Source organism: Geotrypetes seraphini, chromosome 1 (assembly GCF_902459505.1).
Source record: "Geotrypetes seraphini chromosome 1, aGeoSer1.1, whole genome shotgun sequence".
Lineage (NCBI taxonomy): Eukaryota > Metazoa > Chordata > Amphibia > Gymnophiona > Dermophiidae > Geotrypetes > Geotrypetes seraphini.
Window position 1 is genome coordinate 286,415,252 of NC_047084.1, and position 21,496 is coordinate 286,436,747.

Here is a 21,496-nt window from a genome sequence, read left to right on the forward strand (position 1 = left end):
AGAGTGGGCATAAATGGGAAGTTCTCAGAATGGGAAAAAGTGACTAGCAGTGTGCCCCAGGGCTCGGTACTTGGACCCATCTTATTTAATATTTTCACAAATGATCTGGAAGAAGGAACATCCAGTGAAATCATCAAGTTTGCAGATGACACAAAGCTATGCCGGGCAATCAGATTGCAGAAGGACAGTGAGGAACTCCAGAGCAACTTGAATCAATTGGAGAAGTGGGCAGATAAATGGCAGATGAATTTTAATGTGGAAAAATGCAAAGTGATGCATTTAGGCAGAAAACAATAAAGATCACAAGTATAGTATATCAGGTGTAACTCTGGGAAAGACCGAACAGGAAAAGGACCTGGGTGTACTGATAGATAGGACCCTGAAACCGTCGGTGCAATGTGTGGTGGCGGCGAAGAAAGCAAATAGAATGCTAGGCATGATAAAGAAGAGAATTACGAGTAGATCAGAGAAAGTTATAATACCGCTCTACAGATCCATGGTCAGACTGCACCTGGAATACTGCGTCCAGCATTGGTCTCCAGACCTAAAGAAGGCTATAAAACTGCTATAGAGGGTGCAGAGACGAGCAAAGAAGCTAGTGAAAGGTATGGAGTACCTGGACTACGAGGAACGACTTAGGAGACTGGGGTTGTTCTCCCTTGAGAAGAGGAGACTGCGAGGGGATCTGATCGAGACTTTCAAAATACTGAAAGGATTCGACAAAATGGAGCAGGGAAAACAGTTATTTACAATGTCCAATGTGACACGGACAAGAGGATATAGGCTGAAGCTGAGGGGGGACAGGTCCAGGACGAATATCAGGAAGTTCTGTTTCACACAGTGAGTGGTGGACACCTGAAATGCTTTCCCAAAGGAAGTAATTGTAGAATCCACCGTTCTAGGATTTAAGGGTAAACTAGATGCACATCTCCTTAAGAGTATGTCTCAAATATGTCTAGATTGCATTTAGTTTTTCAAAACCTGACGCCTCAGCCCCACCACTCCACCGCAATATTCAGTTTAAAGAGCGGGATCTTTTCTCATGAATAAAGTGGAGTCGGATGGCAGCGGCGCCCTTGGGAGACCCTTGATAAAACACATTTTTGTGAAACATGTCGGGTCTGACTCCCTGGGTTTATGCTGAGATAAGTATAAAAAACTTTTAGAGTTTATACCATGACATTCAAAAACTGAAGAGTCTTGGAATATTTATTTCTTAAAATTTCTCAAAGTTTATTTAGAAGTGGATAAAATATAAAAAATAAAAACTACAAAATAAACAACAAAAATCACAACGATTTAAATAACGTTACAAACCCGACAGCCAATGATGAGGCACCCACATCAAACTTCCCGCTTTTTAAACTGAATATTGCGGTGGAGTGGTGGGGCTGAGGCGTCAGGTTTTGAAAAACTAAATGCAATCTAGACATATTTGAGACATACATAGATTATTTTTAGTCTGGATTATATCAATTAAATACTTTTGCCACACGGTTTGTAAGCATCTCCTTAAGAGTGGCATGGAGTGATATGGGTAAGGGTAAATTAGATGCACATCTCCCTTGAGAAGCATACAGTGATATGGGGACTAAAACTATGCCAGGGTAGACCTGGCGGGGCCTCCGCATGTGCGGATCACCGGACTTGATGGACCCAGGGTCTGATCCGGAGATGGCAATTCTTATGTAACCAACTGTAACCCATATGTATGTATAAACAACCAAACCTGTAACTCCTCTAGTACGTTCCACTCCATGTATGTTAACTTGTAATAAAACAACAAGGTAAGAAGTCCACCCAAAAATCCAACATGCAACAAAAGAATATCGGCAGAAAATAAGATTCAAATCAGGTTTATTCAAGGTGCTCCCAAGAACCATGCCCGATGCATTTTGCCAAACAAGGCTAGTCAACGCTAAGAGACAACCATGTCGTTCATTCACCCAGAACACAGATATACCCTCACCCAGTATGGAATAAGTAATCACAAACTAAAAACAGAAATATGTAGATAAAGGTTAAATTGAACCACCAAAAAGCCAAACTGCATACAGTGAAACACCACAGAAACAATGACACATAGCCCACTAATACTCTGCAAAATATAAATATAGCAGATATAAATGTGAAGAAACTGACAATCACCACTTTACAAATTAACAAATAGAAATAAAACAAAAATTGAAAATAAGAATGTACCATTTCATTGGACTAAGCCATTTTTCAATTAACTTTCAGAGGCCATAGTCTCCTTCTTCAGCTCAATATAGTATACTGCTGTTACATTATATTGTCCTGACCTGAGAAAGGGGGTTTTGGTCTCTAAAAGTTAGTGAAAATTGTATTAAAATTAGTCCAATAAAAAGATTACCTTATTTTCTGTTTATAAAAGGTTTATGACTACAACTACAATACTATTTTATTCTAAAGCAACAAAAAATATTTTTTTTCTACCTTTTGTCGTTTCTGCTTTAATCATCTTGTCTTCACTCTCTTCTTTCTAGCCAGCATCTGTCCTCTCTCTGTGTTCCATGCAGCATCAGCCCCTTCCATCCACTGTCCACCCTCTCCACGTTCCATATGGCATCTTCCCTCTTTCTATGTTCCTTCCATAAACTGTCTATCATGTGCCCTGTCTCTCCTTTGTACATGATTGATTTCTGCTCTGCCACCTCTCCATTTTTCTCTCTCTGTCACCACCCCCTCCCCTATGCTCTGGAATATCTCTCTTCTCCTTTCTTTCCTTCCCACCCCACGGTCTGGCATCTCTGTCTCCTTCCCTTTCTTAATTCCCTGACATCTCTCTCCTTTCCTTTTTCTTCCATCTCTCCCTCCCCCTCCATGCTTTGACATCTCCTCCTTCCTTTTCCCTTGGTCTGGCATACCTTTCTCCTTCCCTCCATGCCCTGGCATCTCTTCCTTCCTCCCTCCCTCTTTTCCCTCCATGACATGGCATCTCTTCCTCCCTCCCTTCCCTCCAAGCCCTGGCATCTCCTTTCATTCCTTCCTTTCCCTCCAGTTGGGTGCAGCAATCTCTTCCCCTCTGCTCCCTTTCCTCCTTCTGTCACCCCGTCCCAGATCGGCAGTGCAGCCCCTAAGCGGGTGCTCCAAGGCCTGGCATCATGAACTTCTTCAGGCAGCAGCAGCATTCACAATTTGCTACTGTTGCCGGTTTCGGTCCTTCTTTTCTGTCGGGTCCTGCCTTCATGGAAACAGGAAGTAGGCAGGACTCAGCAGAGAGGAAGGCCTGAAGCCAGCAACATCAGTTAATTGTAAACGCTGTTGCTGCCTGAAGAAGTTAAAGATGCCAGGCTTTGGAGCACCCAGGGCAGACTGCTTCTCTCCCCGTAGCCCGTAGGTCGTGGCTTTCTGCTGGTGATTTCCTCTGCCATGTCACTGGTGATGCCATCAGTGATGTGGCAGAGGGAATCACCTGCAGAAGGCCGCAAACTGCGAAGCAGCCTGTTTAGAGTGCTGTGGCTGCCAACGAGTGCTGGAGGGAGGTTTGTTGGTCTTCTTGCAGTGGGAGGGTCGGTGGGGAGGGACCAGGGCGATGAAGCTGTGTGTGTGTGTGGGGTGGGGTGGGGGGCCCAGGATGATGGTGCTAGGGGGAGGGGGCCCAGGGCAATGACGCTGGGGTCGGTGGGGTGATGACTCTGCTGCGAATCCAGCGAGGGTGAGGGAGATGCCAAACAGCCCTAAAGCACCGCACCAGCGAGCCCCCCTGACAATTTCGGGCCCTAGGCCCATGCCTACTGGGCCTATCCTTTAATCCGGCCCTGGGAGGAGAGGTGCTAGCTGACTGCTAATGGATGTGCCTCTTGCAGCGAGAGGCACATCCTGTAGGCAGTCAGTCGGCGCCAACACCTCTCCTCTCCATACGTCTTCCCTTCCAGCACCCCCCACTGGCAGCTCAGGGCCCTCTGGAGGGCCTTTGCGCATGCGTGGACATCGACATGATGACATCACGCATGCGCATGATGTCATTGCATCAACATCCGCACACTTCTGGATGCCTCGAGCTGCGGCCACCAAATTTAGTGTACCGCAGCTTGACAAAGTTTGTGAGAGACTGATCTAGATTCTCTATGGCCATTATACTTAGATATGAGTACGGGTAGAAAAGAAAACAGCTTCATACAAACCGCAACCTTCAGAAAACCCATCCCTCCTCACAGACACTGAAATGAGCCCAGTCACAAAACAAAACTGGAGACCTGTATGTTCCAGAGAATTTATCAAAAAACATGGAGAAAATGACTTTAATTGTCTGGATAAATATCAGTGTTTATTTTGTGACTGATGACCCCTGATGCAGGCTGTAGCTGAAACTTGACCAAGTCAGGTCCCTCTTCAATAAAGTTGGGTGTGTGACTACTTAGGCTGTTTCTCTTTCCCTGGACCACCTCTGCTCTTGATGGTTGCTCTGTGTTACTGTGGAGGACATACTCCTCTTTCTTTTCCTTTAGAAATTACAACATACAATAACATAGGAGCAATAACAAGTAGTATCAATATTTTAAAGATATTTATGGAATAGGACGAGTGTTTTCAAATACCTATGATATAATACTCATGATGTTTGGACTCTGGTCTGTAAAGGGAAATCATTCCAAATTTACTGGCTCAACACTTAAAATCTATCTAAAGTCTGTTTAAAATGCTATATTTTATTGAAGGATATCCCACATCAACAGAAGTCAGGAAGCACATAGAGAACCCTGATGTTTAGAACCCAGACTATTGAAGGTTTTGAAAACAATACATGCAGTTAACAAGTTTCAAGTTTAATAAAAATTTGATAGATCGTCTATCAGTCTTCTAAGCCAGGGGTGTCCAATGTCGGTCCTCGAGGGCCGCAATCCAGTCGGGTTTTCAGGATTTCCCCAATGAATATGCATGAGATCTATTAGCATACAATGAAAGCAGTGCATGCAAATAGACCTCATGTATATTCATTGGGGAAATCCTGAAAATCCGACCGGACTGCGGCCCTCGAGGACCGACATTGGACACCCCTGTTCTAAGCAGTTTGTACATAATAAAAATAGTAAAATAGGGTAACATACATTAAAACATAGACCTACTGGAACGATAGGATTAAGATAAAGTGCATTATAAAATAGGAAAAAGAGCCATATAGGGGAAATACAAAAGGAAGGGGGATCCCATCTGATAACCAAAGCAGAAATGAAGATAATGTTTCATAAGGTAAGTGCATTAGAGCAGTGTTTCCCAACCCTGTCCTGGAGGACTACCAGCCAGTCGTGTTTTTGGGATAACCCTAATGAATATGCATGAGAGATTTGCATATAATGGAGGTGAAAGGCATGCAAATCTCCTCCAAGCATATTCATTAGGGTTATCCTGAAAACCTGGCTGGCTGGTGGTCCTCCAAGACAGGGTTGGGAACCACTGCATTAGAGGTTGAACACATTCTTTAAAAAAAAATGTTTTTAGTTTTCCTTTGAAATGATCTAGCATAGACGTCAGAGAAAGGGCAGGATCGCCAGCAGAGGAAGCAGCGCAGGGCTCAGAGAAGGGGCGGGACCGCCGGCAGAGGAAGCAGCAGGGCTCACTGGCATCGGGAATGCATGGTAGGCTGCTTCTCCATGTGGGGGAGGGGCTGGGGGATGAATCGGACGTTGGAGGTGCGAGCGGTCCTTCGGGGTGGGGGTGCGAGCGGTCCTTCAGGGTGGGGGGGCCAGCGGTCCTTCAGGGTGGGGGGGCCAGAGGAGAGTCGGGACGAGAGGAGAGTCAGGGCAGAGGGCAGGGCGGCGAGAGAAGAGTTGGGACGGCAGAAGGAGGTTTTATTTCATGGAGCAGCATGCGCGGTATACGCGTGTGCACGCTATATATTAATTTCTTTACATAAATTTCGGTTTCCCGCACGCTATACCCGTGTGCGCGTTTTACACGGGTGCACGGTATATTCGTGAAAATACGGTATTAACATTAGAGCATGTCATGAGAATTTAGGGCTCCTTTTACTAAGGTGCGCTAGCGTTTTTAGCGCATGCAGGAAATTACCGCGTGCTACGCTTTTAGAACTAACGCCAGCTCGCGGGGCAATGTAGCACGTGTTATTCCGCGCGTTAAAGCCCTAACGCAGCTTAGTAAAAGGAGCCCTTAGTCTAAGTATTTCCTAAAAAGATGTTTTCAACTTTTTTCTAAAAGCCGAGTAAGAGGTGGAAAAAGAGATATAGATACTAACTTGTTTTTCCCAAAAAGCTGCTTGATATGCCAAAATTTTACAAAAGGATTGTTTGTAAATTTTTCCCTTAGCTAATGGAAAATCAAAAAAGCGCACTAACCGTAAATGTTTCCTATTTGCAAATTTGAAGTGATCAGAAAGATAGCTTGGCAGTAATCCATCGAACACTTTAAAACAGTGTTCTTCAACCTTTTTACACCTAAGGACCGGCAGAAATAAAATAATTATTTTGTGGACCGGCATCGGTCCGCGGACTGGCGGTTGAAGAACACTGGGCTAAGTCGTGGCCAGACCCTGCCCATCTCTACCCAGTCTCCACCCTAGACCCTGCCCCCATAGTCCTAATTGTAACACTATTTTTTCCCTTCATTTTTCATATGTACACATAATATATTCTTATTAACAACGCATCGATCGCACCGCGGACCGGCAGTTGAAGAACACAGTTTTGGGCCTGATGCACATGCCGGCCCTGTGGACCTGCACCAGTGGTTGAAGAACACTGCTTTAAAACATACACAACCAAACTTGAAAATTACTCCAGCCTCAACAGTCAACCAATGTAATTTATGATAGTATTGTGATACATGATCAAATCGTTTTCAACCCAAAATCAGCCTTACTGCAGTGTTCTGAATAGTCTTCAACCTTTTTATATTTTGCTTAGAGATCAAAAGATAAAGAATGTTACAATAATCCAGCAAACTCAAGACCAGGGACTGTACCAACAGTCTAAATGAGACAAAGTCGAAATATGATTTTATCATTATCATTTTCCATAAAAGAAAGTAGGATTTTTTTTAAACAGAGTAGTGATATGAAAATCAAAAGATAATTTGTGATCAAGGTGGACTCCCAGAATGTTTATAATCAGCAAAAATAGGATGTTTTGCCTTTCAGATTCAAGGTGTCCTCCTTGATCACATCAAATGGAGATGCCAGAAAAAAATTTGTCTTATCAGGATTGAGTTTAAGCCTATAGTCAGACATCCTAAGTTCTACAGCTTCTAATATCATTTGAACAAAAGCTAAAGTGTCTTTTGTAATGGTTGTCAAAGGAATAATTATTGTAATATCATCTGCACAACTATACAGTTTGACACCTAGAGAAGAAATTTGGAAGCCAAGTGGAGCAAGAAATAAATTAAACAATATAGGGAATAAAGGAGAACCCTGAGGAACTCCACATGTGGATGCATAGGCACCAGATCTGTGGGTGCTAGAGCACACCTAATATTCTTTCCAGCACTTACCCAGACATCAGAGCTGAAATATCCCAATGTAGGGGAAAGCAGGAAGTAAGGCTGTGACTCTGCTATTGCTCCCACTTTCCCCTGCAGTCTATTGGTCAGATATTCCTCAGTCAGTCAATATGCTACAAAGGAGGCAGGACCAGTAGCTTAGGAGACACCATTGTTCAGACACTCCTTAGCCAGCCAATAAACTGCAGGATAAAACAGGATGTAAAGTTGGTATCACTTAAGCTACTGGTTTTGCCTCCCCCTACAGCAGTGGTCTTAAATTCAAACCCTTTGCAGGGCCACATTTTGGATTTGTAGGTACTTGGAGGGCCTCAGAAAAAATAGTTAATTTCTTATTAAAGAAATGACAATTTTGCATGAGGTAAAACTCTTTATCTATATATATATAAAATCGGAGGTATGTATGTGTGTATGTGACGCGATCACGCAAAAACGGCTTGACCGATTTGAACGAAACTTGGTATGCAGATCCCTCACCACCTGGGATGATATGTTCTGGGGGTCTCGCGGCCCACCTGCACATGTGGGCGGAGCTACAAACAGAAAATCAGATTTCACCCATTCATGTCAATGGAAAAAATGTAAAAAGCTGCCAACGCAAAAATGGCTTGCCCGATTTGAACGAAACTTGCTATGCTGATCCCTCACTACCTGGAGTGATATGTTCTGTGGGTCTCGCGGCCCACCTGCACACGTGGGCGGAGCTACAAACAGAAAATCTGATTTCACCCATTCAAGTCAATGGAAAAAATGTAAAAAGCTGTGGGACCGATTTGAACGAACCTTGGTATGCAGATCCCTCACTACCTGGGGTGATATGTTCTGGGGGTCTCGCGGCCCACCTGCACACATGGGTGGAGCTACAAACAGAAAATCAGATTTCACCCATTCATGTCAATGGAAAAAATGTAAAAAGCAGCCATTCTCACTGTAATTCAAAAACGGCTTGACCGATTTGACCGAAACTTGGTATGCAGATCCCTCACTACCTGGGGTGATATGTTCTGGGGGTCTCGCTGCCCACCTGCACACATGGGCGGAGCTACAAACAGAAAATCAGATTTCACCCATTCAAGTCAATGGAAAAAATGTAAAAAGCTGTGGGACCGATTTGAACGAAACTTGATATGCAGATCCCTCACTACCTGGGGTGATATGTTCTGGGGGTCTCGCGGCCCACCTGCACACGTGGGCGGAGCTACAAACAGAAAATCTGATTTCATCCATTCAAGTCAATGGGAAAAATGTAAAAAGCTGTGGGACCGATTTGAACGAAACTTGATATGCAGATCCCTCACTACCTGGGGTGATATGTTCTGGGGGTCTCGCTGCCCACCTGCACACGTGGGTGGAGCTACAAACAGAAAATCAGATTTCACCCATTCATGTCAATGGAAAAAATGTAAAGTGCTGCCATTCTCACAGTAATTCAAAAACGGCTTGACCGATTTGACCGAAACTTGGTATGCAGATCCCTCACTACCTGGGGTGATATGTTCTGGGGGTCTCGCGGCCCACCTGCACACGTGGGCGGAGCTACAAACAGAAAATCAGATTTCACCCATTCATGTCAATGGAAAAAATGTAAAAAGCTGCCATTCTCACAGTAATTCCAACTACCTGGGGTGATATGTCCTGGGGGTCTCGCGGCCCACCTGCACACGTGGGCGGAGCTACAAACAGAACATCAGATTTCACCCATTCATGTCAATGGAAAAAATGTAAAGTGCTGCCATTCTTACAGTAAATCTAAAACGGCTTGACCGATTTGAACGAAACTTGGTATGCAGATCCCTCACTAACTGGGGTGATATATGTTCTGGGGGTCTCTTCACCCAAGAATTTATATGTTCTTGCTCCTGGAGGTGAAACTAAAAATGTTGTTTATAATCAAGTTTTGTGTTAGTTGTATTGTATTCATTTTGTCAAATATTTCACATTATAATTTGATTATTGTACTTTTTATAAAGCTGTAAAAAATATTTTCATTCACCACTATAAAGTATCTTTATTTGAATCCATTTACAGTGTTATTGCTATAATTAAATACCCGTGCAACGCCGGGGCATCAGCTAGTAGTTTATAAATCTTTCCTTTCGGCTAAGTCTTAATAATAATATTGTAATTTATAGCTAAAAAGACATATGAACAAGAAAACTTTTATTTTACTTTTGTGATTATGATAAACATACCGAGGTCCTCAAAATAGTACTAGGCGGGCCGCATGTGGCCCCTGGGCCATGAGTTTGAGACCACTGCCATACAGCCATTGGCTGGCAAGGAATGCCTGAGCAATGGGCTCATAGTGGGGAGCAGAGGAATGCAGCTATGTAGGTCAGACAGCCTTTGGTTTACCATAGAGAGAGGGAAAGGGAGTCACCAGGAAAAGAATGAGGAATTGATAGAGAAAAAAGGAAAAGGAAAGGAAAGACATAGGACTAGATGCACTAAAGTCAATCGGTAATACCAACTGGATTTCTGTTGGCCAATTCTCTGTACAATTATGGAACAGTGATCGATGTGCTATCAAGTTTGCATGCAAATGATCTCATGGAGATGAAAATCATTTGCATGCAAACCTGACTGGAAAATCTGGCAACCCTACATGTGATGCATACGCCTTTCAGAATTATAGAAATTATAATTAGTAGTAGTAGTATTTTTTTAGGGGCAGGGGCAGAGGAGTGGGAAGCTTATTTCTCTGAAGCCTCTAATCCAGCCTGGCTGATTTTCAGATACAGAATGTTTTTTTCACAGTTGTTTTGTTTTTTTCTCTACTATTGTTCCCTTACATCAAATTTGGTCTCATTCCATTAAAGTTTTGAAGTTATTTTGCCCCCCGCCCCCGAAAGTTAGAAACACTCAACCCCCTTTGCCTTTCCAACATTCCGTTGGGTTGGAAAAATAAGCATCTATGTAGGAAAAGAATGAGAACAATCTCTGTAAGGCAGCTGGTAAAGTCTGACAGTGTCACAGGAGACATACTCAGTGAGCATCCTGAGGAGATATACACAGAAAACCAGCTGCTCCAAGTTACCTCTGTTACTCAGTGCCAGCTGGACAAAGCAGGACTTATCCTGTGAACACACACATTCACTCTTGCCCTACTCTCTTCATGCCAGTTTCTATTAAGGGTCATTTCTCTTCTTGCTTGGGGTGTGACACCATCAGCAGTTACATGATGCAAACCTTACAATGAATGATTTGTTGCCTGGTCACAAATGATGTTATTCATGGCCAAATAAAAGAAACAATAGACAGAAGGATCATGAATAAATATTATTTGTGGATGAATAAAACATGCACGTATGCTTTTGAAGTGAGTTATTTTCTCTTTTCATGCACAGAACTGAAAATATGTAACCGCAGAAATGTTAACCCCCGTATCGCTTCCAAGTTCCTTTTTATCTGACATTGCTTCTGGAGCAACCTTACCTTTGTGGGCTGTAGCGGATCAAAGATAATCTCTTTGACTGCACCCACAGCACTGTTGGACTTGCGTTTTTGTTTGTATGCTAGTGTGGTAGAGATTATTGATGGCTTCAGTACTGAATTCCTATAGGTTCCATTGCCAAAGGCAAAAATTGCATTTTCTGAATAGACAGGAAAAAAGAAGTCACATATTGATCAAAAAAGGATTGTTAGTATGAAATTAACCATTGCCATTAACATCACATTGTGGTAACCACTCGCCCTCAAATATTAAAGCATTTCACCATTCCAAAAATATGCAACAGCTAGAGGTGTACTTATCTAACCAATCTGTTTTATATTAATTTTTCTACTTCATATTCTAAGGATTTCTGGAATATATTTTTACCTTGCTGCTGTGGGGTAAGGTGTCCAGATATATGAAACATTTAGGGATAAATTGAATAAAGATGCTGTGAGAAGACTTCCAGAGACAGAGAGATCTTTACTGGTAAGACTTTTCTGGGAAATTGTTTACAAAATTGGGAAAAGAGAATCATAAAGCTAAATAGACAAGCTCAGGGACTTCTTTAAAGTATTTTGCTCACTTAAGGGTCCTTTTATTAAGGTGCATTAACTGATTTAGTCCATAGAATATAATGGAGGCCTTAGCATTTAGCGTGTGCTAATCTTTAGCGCACGCTAAATTGGTTAGCGTGCCTTAATATAAGGACCTCTTAGCAAGGGAGTTTCAGAGAGAGCTTTTTTTCTTAGCATAGGAAGTCTTTGTTAGTGTATGTAGGCTAGCATTTCAAGGGGTTATTTTAAAAGTGCTATACAGTACTCCCCCGATATTTGCGGGGGTTCCGTTCCAGGAACCCCCGCGAATCTTGAAAAACCGTGAATACGTTTTTTAGCGGGGGAGACAGGAGAGGGCAGCCGGAGAGGCAGGAGAGAGCAGCCGGAGCACCGGCGAGTAAAGGAAATCACTCTCAGTATGCTCCAACTGCCTCTTACTGCACTAAAGTCGGGCCTCACCAATGAGGAGCTGCTTTGACACGCAATTCCTGATTGGTGAGGCCCGACTTTAGTGCAGGAACAGGCAGTCGGAGCATACCGCGAGTGATTTCCTTCACTCGCCGGCGCTCCGGCTGCTCTTTCCTGCCTCTCCAGTTGCCCTGTCCTACCCAGTCATTCGCAGTCAGAAAATACCGCGAATGACCAGGACCGCAAATCGCCGACCGCGAATGACCGGGGGAGCACTGTAGTATCAGTATAAAGCACAACTAATAGGCCAGGCAGTTTCAGTTTAGACTTTAATTCCCTTGTTCCCACCCATCCCTGGCCTGATCTCTGACTTTTAGGCCCTTGAACCAATGAGAATACTATAAAAGTAATTAGCTAATCTCAAGAAATAATTTAAGAAATCCTTGCTGGGAAACCTATCAATTACAACATTATAAAATAATAAAAACTAAATATTACCATAGCCTAACATATAACTGGCAATCTTAGGGGACCTTAGTGTACATATTCCAACTCCCTTGCAGGCAGCAGTCCAACAGTGAGATGTGGGCTATCCAGTCTTTTGCAGTGCATTACATTTTTGATTATCTCCCAGTTGGTGAGAGGTCTTATGTGTGTACTCAGTGCAAAGAGTTCCTAGCACTCAGGGAATGAGCCCAATATCTTGAGGCTAGCATAGCAGACTTGGAGGAGCTGAGGGAGACAGAGAGGTACACAGAGGAGACCAACAGGGATGTTCTAGAGAAGTCCCACCTCCAGTCTGGCAGACTCTGTGCTGCCTCAGAGGAGGGAGGTCTTCTTAAAGGAGAGCATTACCTTGGTGAAGTTTGAAGTAATCCTGTAGCCAGGAGCAACCCACCAGGGGATGCAATGTCCTTTTTCACCGAACATGTGTCTCCAGGGGCTTATGCGCAGGAAGGAAAGGTTAGGACGGCCATTATAGTGGGAGATTTGATCATTAGGAATGTAGGTGGCTGCTGGATGTGAGGATCGCTTGGTCACTTGCCTCCCTGGTGCGAAGGTGGCAGACCTCACGTGTCATTTAGATAAAATTTTAGGCAGTGCCGTGGAGGAGCCTGCTGTCTTGGAACATGTGGGTACCAATGCCATAGAGAAATGTGGTAGGGAGGTTCTGGAAACCAAATTTAGGATCTTACGTAGGAAGTTAAAATGCAAAGCCTCCAGGGTAGCATTTTCAGAAGTGCTCCCTGTTCCACAAGCAGGAACCACAGAACAAGCAGAGCTCCAGAGCCTCTATGCATGGATGAGGCGATGGTGCATGGCAGAGGATTTTAGATTTGTTAGGAACTAGATGACATTCTGAGGAAGGAGGAGTCTATTCTGCACAGATGGATTCTACCTTAATCAGGGTGGAACCTGGCTGCTAGCATCAACATTTAAAAAGGAGATAGAGCAGCTTTTAAACTAGAAACTGGGGGAAGGCTGACAGTCACTCAAAAGAGCATGGTTTGGAACAAGGTATCTTTAAAAGATATCACCATAAAAGAGAAGACAGAGCATCCTGGTAGCGAGATTGCAGTACATGCTATAGTAGTCCATATTTCCTTAAATACAGAGCAGGCTGAGTTAAAAGATTGTAAATTATCCATACCAACTGCTGAACAAATTGTAAATAGATATGACAAACATTGTTTGAAATGTCTGTATGCAAATGCCAGAAGCCTAAGAAACAAGATGGGAGAGTTAGAATATATTGCACGGAACTGGACAACTTTCCTGGGAAAGAATAAGCTCTACAGGAGAGACGGACTGCACCTGAGCACGACTGGGACAAGGATGCTGGCACGCAACGTCCAGAGCGTCATTGATTTGGCTTTAAACTGAGGAAGAGGGGAAAGCCGACAGTTGATCTGACACATCGGACAAAAGTATCAAGTAAGGATACTGAGCAGGGACATTGTAAAAGAGGGCTGGGGACTGAGTGGGAACTTTTGGGAAAAGGACCTAAGGATACAACACAGGGGCCCAGGGCCATGGACATAGAGCAAGGACATTGTAAAAAAGGGATCGGGACTGAGAGGGAACTTTTGGAAAAAGAACCTAAGGACGCAATGCAGGGGACCCGGGCCAAAGATATTGAGCAAGGACACTGTAAAAGAGGGCTCAGGTCTGAGTGGGAACTTTTTGAAAAAGGACCTAAGGGAGAATTGCAGGGGTCTTGTGCACAAATAAAACTGGCAAGCAGCACTAATAGAGAACAACGGAATCCAGAGGGACAACCAAAAACAGGGGAACAGGCTGAGGACGAAACAGACACACCACAGGAGGAGGATGACCGAGACGAGGCTTGGGGTCTGGCAACTCACGAGGGGGCCAGGAGCACCAAACCACGAGGAAAAACAGCAAGAAAGGCGAACAAACGGGACTTACTTTGCCTATACACTAATGCTAGGAGCCTAAGGGCTAAAATGGGAGAGCTGGAAATCCTAGCCAGCAAAAAGGGCCTAGACATAATTGGAGTCACAGAAACGTGGTGGACTGATGACAATGAATGGGATGTGGCTTTACCACACACAGTTTTCACGAGGGAGGACACAACCAACATTCCGGAGCCCGAGGAGATCTTAAAAGGAGAGCAGGATGAAAATCTGGTCCAGCTAGAGGTGAGCAAGGTGGATGTCCTCAGGCAGATAGACAGGCTAAAGAGCGACAAATCGCCAGGTCCGGAAGGCATTCACCCAAGGGTACTCAAGGAACTAAGGAACGAAATAGCTGAGCCACTTCGACAAATATGCAACCTATCCCTAAAAACTGGAGAGATTCCGGAAGACTGGAAAATAGCAAATGTCACACCCATCTTCAAGAAAGGCTCAAGGGGAGACCCAGGAAACTACAGGCCGGTGAGCTTGACCTCGGTCCCGGGAAAGATGATGGAAGCACTGATTAAAGACAGCATCTGGGAACACATTGACAACTATGGGCAGCTAAAGTCGAGCCAGCATGGCTTCTGCAAGGGCAGGTCATGCCTCACAAACTTATTATACTTCTTTGAGGGGGTAACCAGCCAGGTGGATAAAGGGGAATCCATAGATATCATTTACCTTGACTTCCAAAAAGCCTTCGACAAGGTGCCACACGAAAGACTACTAAGGAAGCTATGGAACCATGGGGTGCAAGGGGAGGTCCACCGATGGATCAAAAACTGGCTGGCGGACAGGAAACAGAGGGTTGGAGTAAAGGGACATTACTCAGACTGGCAATGGGTCACGAGCGGAGTTCCACAGAGGTCGGTGCTAGGACCGCTCCTATTCAATATATTCATTAACGACCTGGAAGCAGGAACAAAATGTGAGGTTATTAAATTTGCGGATGACACCAAACTATATCGCAAGGTCAATAACATGGAGGACTGCGAAGATCTCCAAAAAGATCTGACAACACTGGAAAAATGGGCCAAAAAGTGGCAAATGAGTTTCAACATAGGGAAATGCAAGGTCATGCATATAGGGAAAAAAAACCCGATGTTCACTTACAAAATGGGGGGATCAGCACTAGGGGTGAGCGACCTTGAAAAAGACCTGGGAGTGATAGTAGACACAACATTGAAGTCGTCGGCGCAGTGTGCCACGGCCTCAAGGAAAGCAAACAGAATGTAGGGGTATCATTAAGAAGGGTATCATGACCAGGACAAAGGAAGTCATCCTGCCACTGTATCGTGCGCCCGCACCTGGAGTACTGTGTTCAGTTCTGGTCGCCGTACCTCAAGAAGGACATGGAGGTACTTGAGAGGGTCCAGAGAAGAGCAACTAAGCTAATAAAGGGCAAAGAGGACCTCTCATATACTGACAGACTGAAAAAGCTAGGGCTTTTCTCCCTGGAAAAGCGGAGACTTAGAGGAGACATGATAGAAACCTTCAAGATCATGAAGGGCATAGAAAAAATAGACAGGGACAGATTTTTCAAATTAAGGGGATCAATAAGTACAAGGGGGCACTCAGAGAAATTGAAAGGGGAGAGGTTTAGAACAAACGCCAGGAAGTTCTTTTTCACACAGAGGGTGGTGGATACATGGAACGTGCTACCAGAGGATGTGATAAACAGGAGCACGCTACAGGGGTTCAAAGAAGCTTTGGATAGGTACTTGGAAGACAAAGGGATTGAGGGGTACAGATAAGAGTAAAGGTAGATTATAGGGATGGGATTAGAGGTAAGTTACAAAATTGTTCAGGCACTAGGCCTGATGGGCCGCCGCGGGAGCAGACCGCTGAGCAAGATGGACCTCTGGTCTGACTCAGCGGGGGCAACTTCTTATGTTCTTATATAAAAGGCATCTCTGAGTCCAGGTGGAAGGAAGATAACTAGTGGGACACTGTCATACCGGGGTACAAACTATTTTGCAGTGACTGGGTGGATCGAATCGGTGGAGGCATAGCATATGTGAAGGAGGGCCTTGACTTGAATGGACTGAAAATTCTACAGGAGCAGAAATGCACCTTGGAATCTCTATGGGTAGAAATTCCTTGTGTAAAGGGGAAAAGGATAGTGATAGGAGTGTATTATCGTCCGTCTGACCAGGATGAACAGACAGATGCTGAAATGTTATCAGAAATTAGGGAGGCTAACAAACTGGGTAACCTTTGGTATGTCCCAGTATGTAAATTCTTATTCTTAAAAGTTAGGCATCAAAGTCGGTATTCTAGAAAGGCAGAGTTGTGCGCCAAATCTGTTATAGAAAACCATTGTAAATCACCGGATCCGTGCCAAAGTTTAGGTGCAATTATGTGTAAATGGCAGTGCCTAATTGTGGCAGGTGGGTGTGTAAATGCAACTATTCTACAAAGTGTACACAAGAATAGAACAACCCTGACATGCCTACACACCTCCCAAATTAATATCCCCTTTGCAGTAGTGCATGAGAAAAGTTAGGCCAACGTTTAAGTGCACAGTGGTGAATTAACACCAATTAGTGATTCTTAGTGCCAATTAGTTAATTGTTTTATGTGCATAACTGGGGCTCTTATATAGCTGTGCATCCATTTGCATGCCCAACCTTGGGTGCCATTTTTAGAATTTAAGGTTTACGTCCAGGCTATATCCAGGTGAATATTTTGGAACAGTGTAGACATCCTCTATCCACTGTGCATGGTGATCTTCTGTGTTCATGGGGAGGTATGTCACCATCACAGAGATACCAAAGATTTGGAAAGCTGACATAGCAGATCCAGCGGGAGGCTGTGCGCTAATGGTCTCGTTTGCAAAGATATGACTTTTTGGGAAATGGCCACTTAAGCACACAGGAGTTTTCTGTTGCTCAGTTTCAATGCTAACAAGCAACTGCGATGCAAAATTATGCAAAGCAACTGCTCATTATCTTTGAAAATGGAGTCATGCTGCATGCGCTAAGCACATTGCGCACACAGTCTTTTTCTAAGGCTTTTCCTGGGCTTATTTGCATTCAATTCCCAACAGCAAAATAACACATGAGAAAAACAAATAGCGTGTGTCCTTTGGGGCAATTTAGCATCTTGATCCTAGTGTTTGTACTGTGCATAAGAGCAACTTCTATTTTCTTGATTTTAATAGAAATTTTATATCCAAATGACTGTTTTTTTTAAGAGAAATTTTATTTATGAACTGTAATTGACTACATGCTGGTTCCTGTTTGCATTTAGACCGTTTCCTAGCTCCAGCGAGGACCACATACTTACACAAGTGCTTAACTGTTTCTCTGCTTAGATAGTCACCCACATAATTGCACACTCAATCAGCTTGTAAAGAAACAGAGAAGCAGCATCGTCTCTCCTTCCCTCCCCCCCACCCCGAGCCATGAAGCATTGTATTTGAATTATGACACAGCTTCCCAAACTGTGGGTGGGAAAATGGGGTCCCAAAACCGGCATTTGAGGACACAACCTGGGCGGGTTGTCATGCCTTGCCTGGGGATTGCATGCTTTCTGCTGCTGTGCAAATCAGGGCTGCAGTCGTAGAAAGATTGGTGAGCGCTGAATTAGGCATAATCCATATACATCCTGCTTGGAAACATTTTGGCTGAAGGTGTTTGCTCACATGCTGATCCCATGTAAACAGCTCTCTGCCTAGCAGAAGCCTTGAAAATCCACATACATACATAACTACGGTAAACTTATTATAAAATGTACAAACTGCTTTTCTGTCTCAAAGAGATCCATTCAAAAAGCAGTTGCGTTAGGCATAGAGCAGTTAGCATTGAGAAGTTGGGTGAAATTTCATGACCTCTGGCTCCATTAAGAGCATAGACATGCAGAGGGGCAGGTGTTTTGCCTCCATTTGCCCTTCATGTACTTACGGACACAAATGTTATTAGTGAAGAGATGAAGGAAGCTCTCACATTCCTCTTGTCTGTTGCCGCTGGCATTGCAAGTGCACCAGGGAGCTATGTTGGAGGTGGAATTATCCACATAATTAGGTGTGATGGGACTGCCTGCAAAAGGAAAATCAGGGCTTACTAGTTTAGTTTTTGATCACACTGCAAGCAATCACTACAGGGATGATTTCTTAAACTTTTTTTTTTTCTCATAGACATAGAACATGTTTTAAAAAAAGACAGCCTGGCACTCTTATACATCTCCTTTATAAATGTCATAACGTACGTTTGTTCTGGTCAAGTGTATGGCCTAGAATTCTTTCTATAACTCATTTAGACATTGGTTTGCCTATCTCTTATAAGGCCATTATTTTGCGCTCCACAAACCCAGATATCTCAATTCCATCAAAGTTCTTTGAAATATTTGACACTATGATAGCTCTGGCTGTCCATCACTTTGCCTGCAATTGGAAAGACAATTCTAATCTCAGTTTTCATGAATGGTGGAATCATTTGTGTATAAGTAGAAAATGTGAAGAAATAATTGCTTTCAAACATAACATTATTGCTAGCTTCAATAAGAAATGGGCCCCACTAGACGATTTTTGTAGAAAAACTTTGTAATCTCACTTGACTTTTCGATATCTGAAAAGATTATCCATAGCTCTTGTGCATTTTGTTTTATTTTGTGTTTAATTTGTCTAATTTGTTTTAGATTATGTCCTCTTTTCTGATGTTTTCAATATAATAGTGTATTATTGCATGTAATTAATTTATGTTGCTAGTGTTATTTGTATTTGATGCATTTACTTGGTAAAATTATTAAAAATATTTGAGAAAAATAAATCGTAATTGGACTTCAACATACTGTATATAGAAGAATATACCACTTAAGTTCGGTAAAATTATGTTAGAGGTCCCTTCTTATTTTGATTTTAGAAAATTGTTAGAGATACAACCATTTGACAGGCTTGTATCATAATATTTTATGTTTATTTTTTAGTTTAGGGCTCCTTTTATGAAGCCGCATTAGTGGTTTAACGCGCATAATAGCGTGCGCTAATTTGCTGGCGGCGCTAGCCACTACCGCCTCCTCTTGAGCAGGCGGTAGCTTTTTGTCTAGTGCGGGGGTTAGCGCCCGCTAAAAAGGTGGATGCACTAAAGCCGCTAATAATTTGATGTACTTTTATCTGCTTTGTATGTATCAGCTTCATTTGTTGTGAACCGCCTAGAACCATTTTGGTCTGGCGGTATATAAGAATAAAATTATTATTATTATTATTAAGTATTCTTCACATATAGTCCCAGAACCTCTCCTCCTCTATAATCAAACACTTTCTCAGTTTCTGGTACTGTTGCCATGTTCTGCCTTCCTATGTACGAGTATATGAACATGAAGAGACGGTGGCATAGTGAGGGTGAGCGGCACCCGGGGTGATGGTGACCCTACTTCACCCTCTTCCCCCCCCACTTCACGCGCCCCTTCCCCGTAACTTTTTAACCACGGCACGTGCAGCCACCAAACTTACTGCCCACGTCAGCTTTGGCACTCTCTCTGACGTCACTTCTTAGGCACGGGTCTCAGACGTGTCATCAGAGAGAGCGCCGAAGCCGACGTGGGCAGCAAGTCGGTGGCTGCTCATGCCGAGGTTAAAAAGATATGGGGAAAGGGAAGGGACGCGCGTGGCATGGGGAGGAGTGGGAAGGGTGGAGCAGAGAGGAGGAGGGGTGCCGGCGTCCTGAGCAAGATGGCGCCTAGGGAGGACCACCCCCTTGCTCCCCTTTACTATGGCACTCTGTAGAAAGTCTGCACCTTCCTTCCTGAGCTCACCTTAGTTCTCTATTCAGTCCTGTATCAATACAAAATAGATCCAACAATGTTAATTTGTGCTTGTGTTGTTTTTAAAATCCTATATGGTATCTTTACTCCTCTCCTTCCTTTATCTTGGAACATTTACAGATTCTCTTTTGCAAGAGGTAATCAACAATTTAAATTATCTCTTCCTTCCAAAAAAGGGATTAAAGGAGTCAAGATTTTTAGTCAATCTTTGATTTTTAAGTTCCCTCAACTTTGGAATGATCTTCCATTTCTTTTAAGGAGTTCTGGCTCATTTCAATTTTTTCATAAATCTTTAAAAAACATTTTGGGCTCCTTTTACGAAACCGGTTTAATAGCGTGCGCTAATTTGCCGGCCATGTTAGCCAGTACCGCCTCCTCTTGAGCAGGCGGTAGTTCTTCTGCTAGCGCGGGGGTTAGCGTGTGATAAAAAGTCACGTGCGATAAAGCCATTAATGCGACTTTGAAAATTAATCTTCCAAAACTTTGTCTTATTCTTTATGGTTTTTATTTGTTAAGTTAACTATTGCAAACCAAGTCGAGCTTTCTTGGATTGATGTCTCGGTATATAAAGCCAATCCTTAGATTAGATTACATTTCACAAGGAGTTCAATTAGAAACACAAGTTACAATGATATAATTTTTGTAATACAGTGTTCTCCCGCAAATTTGCGGTTTGCGAATCGCAGACTCGTTCATTCGCAGTGTGCTCCGACCACCTCTTCCCGTAGTAAAGTCGGGCTACACCAATCAGGAGCTGCGTGTCAAAGCCCGACTATACTATGGGAAGAGGCGGTCGGAGCAGACCGCGATTGACTTTTTTCACCTGCCGGCGCTCCAGCTGCCCTCTCCTGCTTCTCCTGCTGCCCTCTCCTGCCTCCTCTGCCTTTTGATAGGCGAAAAACTGCATTCGCGGTTTCTAGAAATTTGCAGGGGTTCCTGGAACAGGACCCCCACGAATTTCAGGGGAGTACTGTATATGTGTATCCTCGGTGTGTAGTCATAAGCTATGAGAATAGCACCTGCAAGGGCAAAAGCTCTATTACTTTCCAGTGCTTAGACTTTCCAAGGGCTATATATAAACCCTATGAGACACACCATCATAGGATTACACAGCATGTGTGACAATGTGAATACTGTTTATAAATCAAATATCAATTAAATAAAGTGAATTCAAGTGAGACTTAGCAATAAATGTAGTTCCTGTGAAATAACTTACAAATGAGACTAAGGCACAGTCAAAAACGGCACTTATCTTGAAAGTTATCCTCTTGTTTGAAGGTGGCCGGATCGATTTATTATTAAGTTTCAAGTTTAGTTAAGCAGCATCCAAAATGAAATGTAAGAAGTTCCATGCCACTCAAAAAAGTGCTCAGTGAATAGGGTTTTATGGAGCTTCTTCAGGAAACCCAATTAAGGCTTGAAAAACCCCCAAATTG

At 43.4% G+C, this 21,496-nt stretch overlaps 1 protein-coding gene across 1 annotated transcript in view; it reads right to left on the minus strand.

Annotated features, from left to right (window-relative positions):
* Positions 1-21,496, minus strand: part of GFRA4 (GDNF family receptor alpha 4) — a 368,472-nt gene that overhangs the window by 17,035 nt on the left and 329,941 nt on the right. Inside the window, exons 6-7 of the mRNA XM_033953199.1 lie at positions 18,203-18,337; positions 10,915-11,072 (exon numbers count right to left, since the gene is read on the minus strand). Of these exons, the coding sequence (XP_033809090.1) occupies positions 10,915-11,072; positions 18,203-18,337 (293 nt within the window). The remainder of the gene's footprint in view (positions 1-10,914; positions 11,073-18,202; positions 18,338-21,496) is intronic.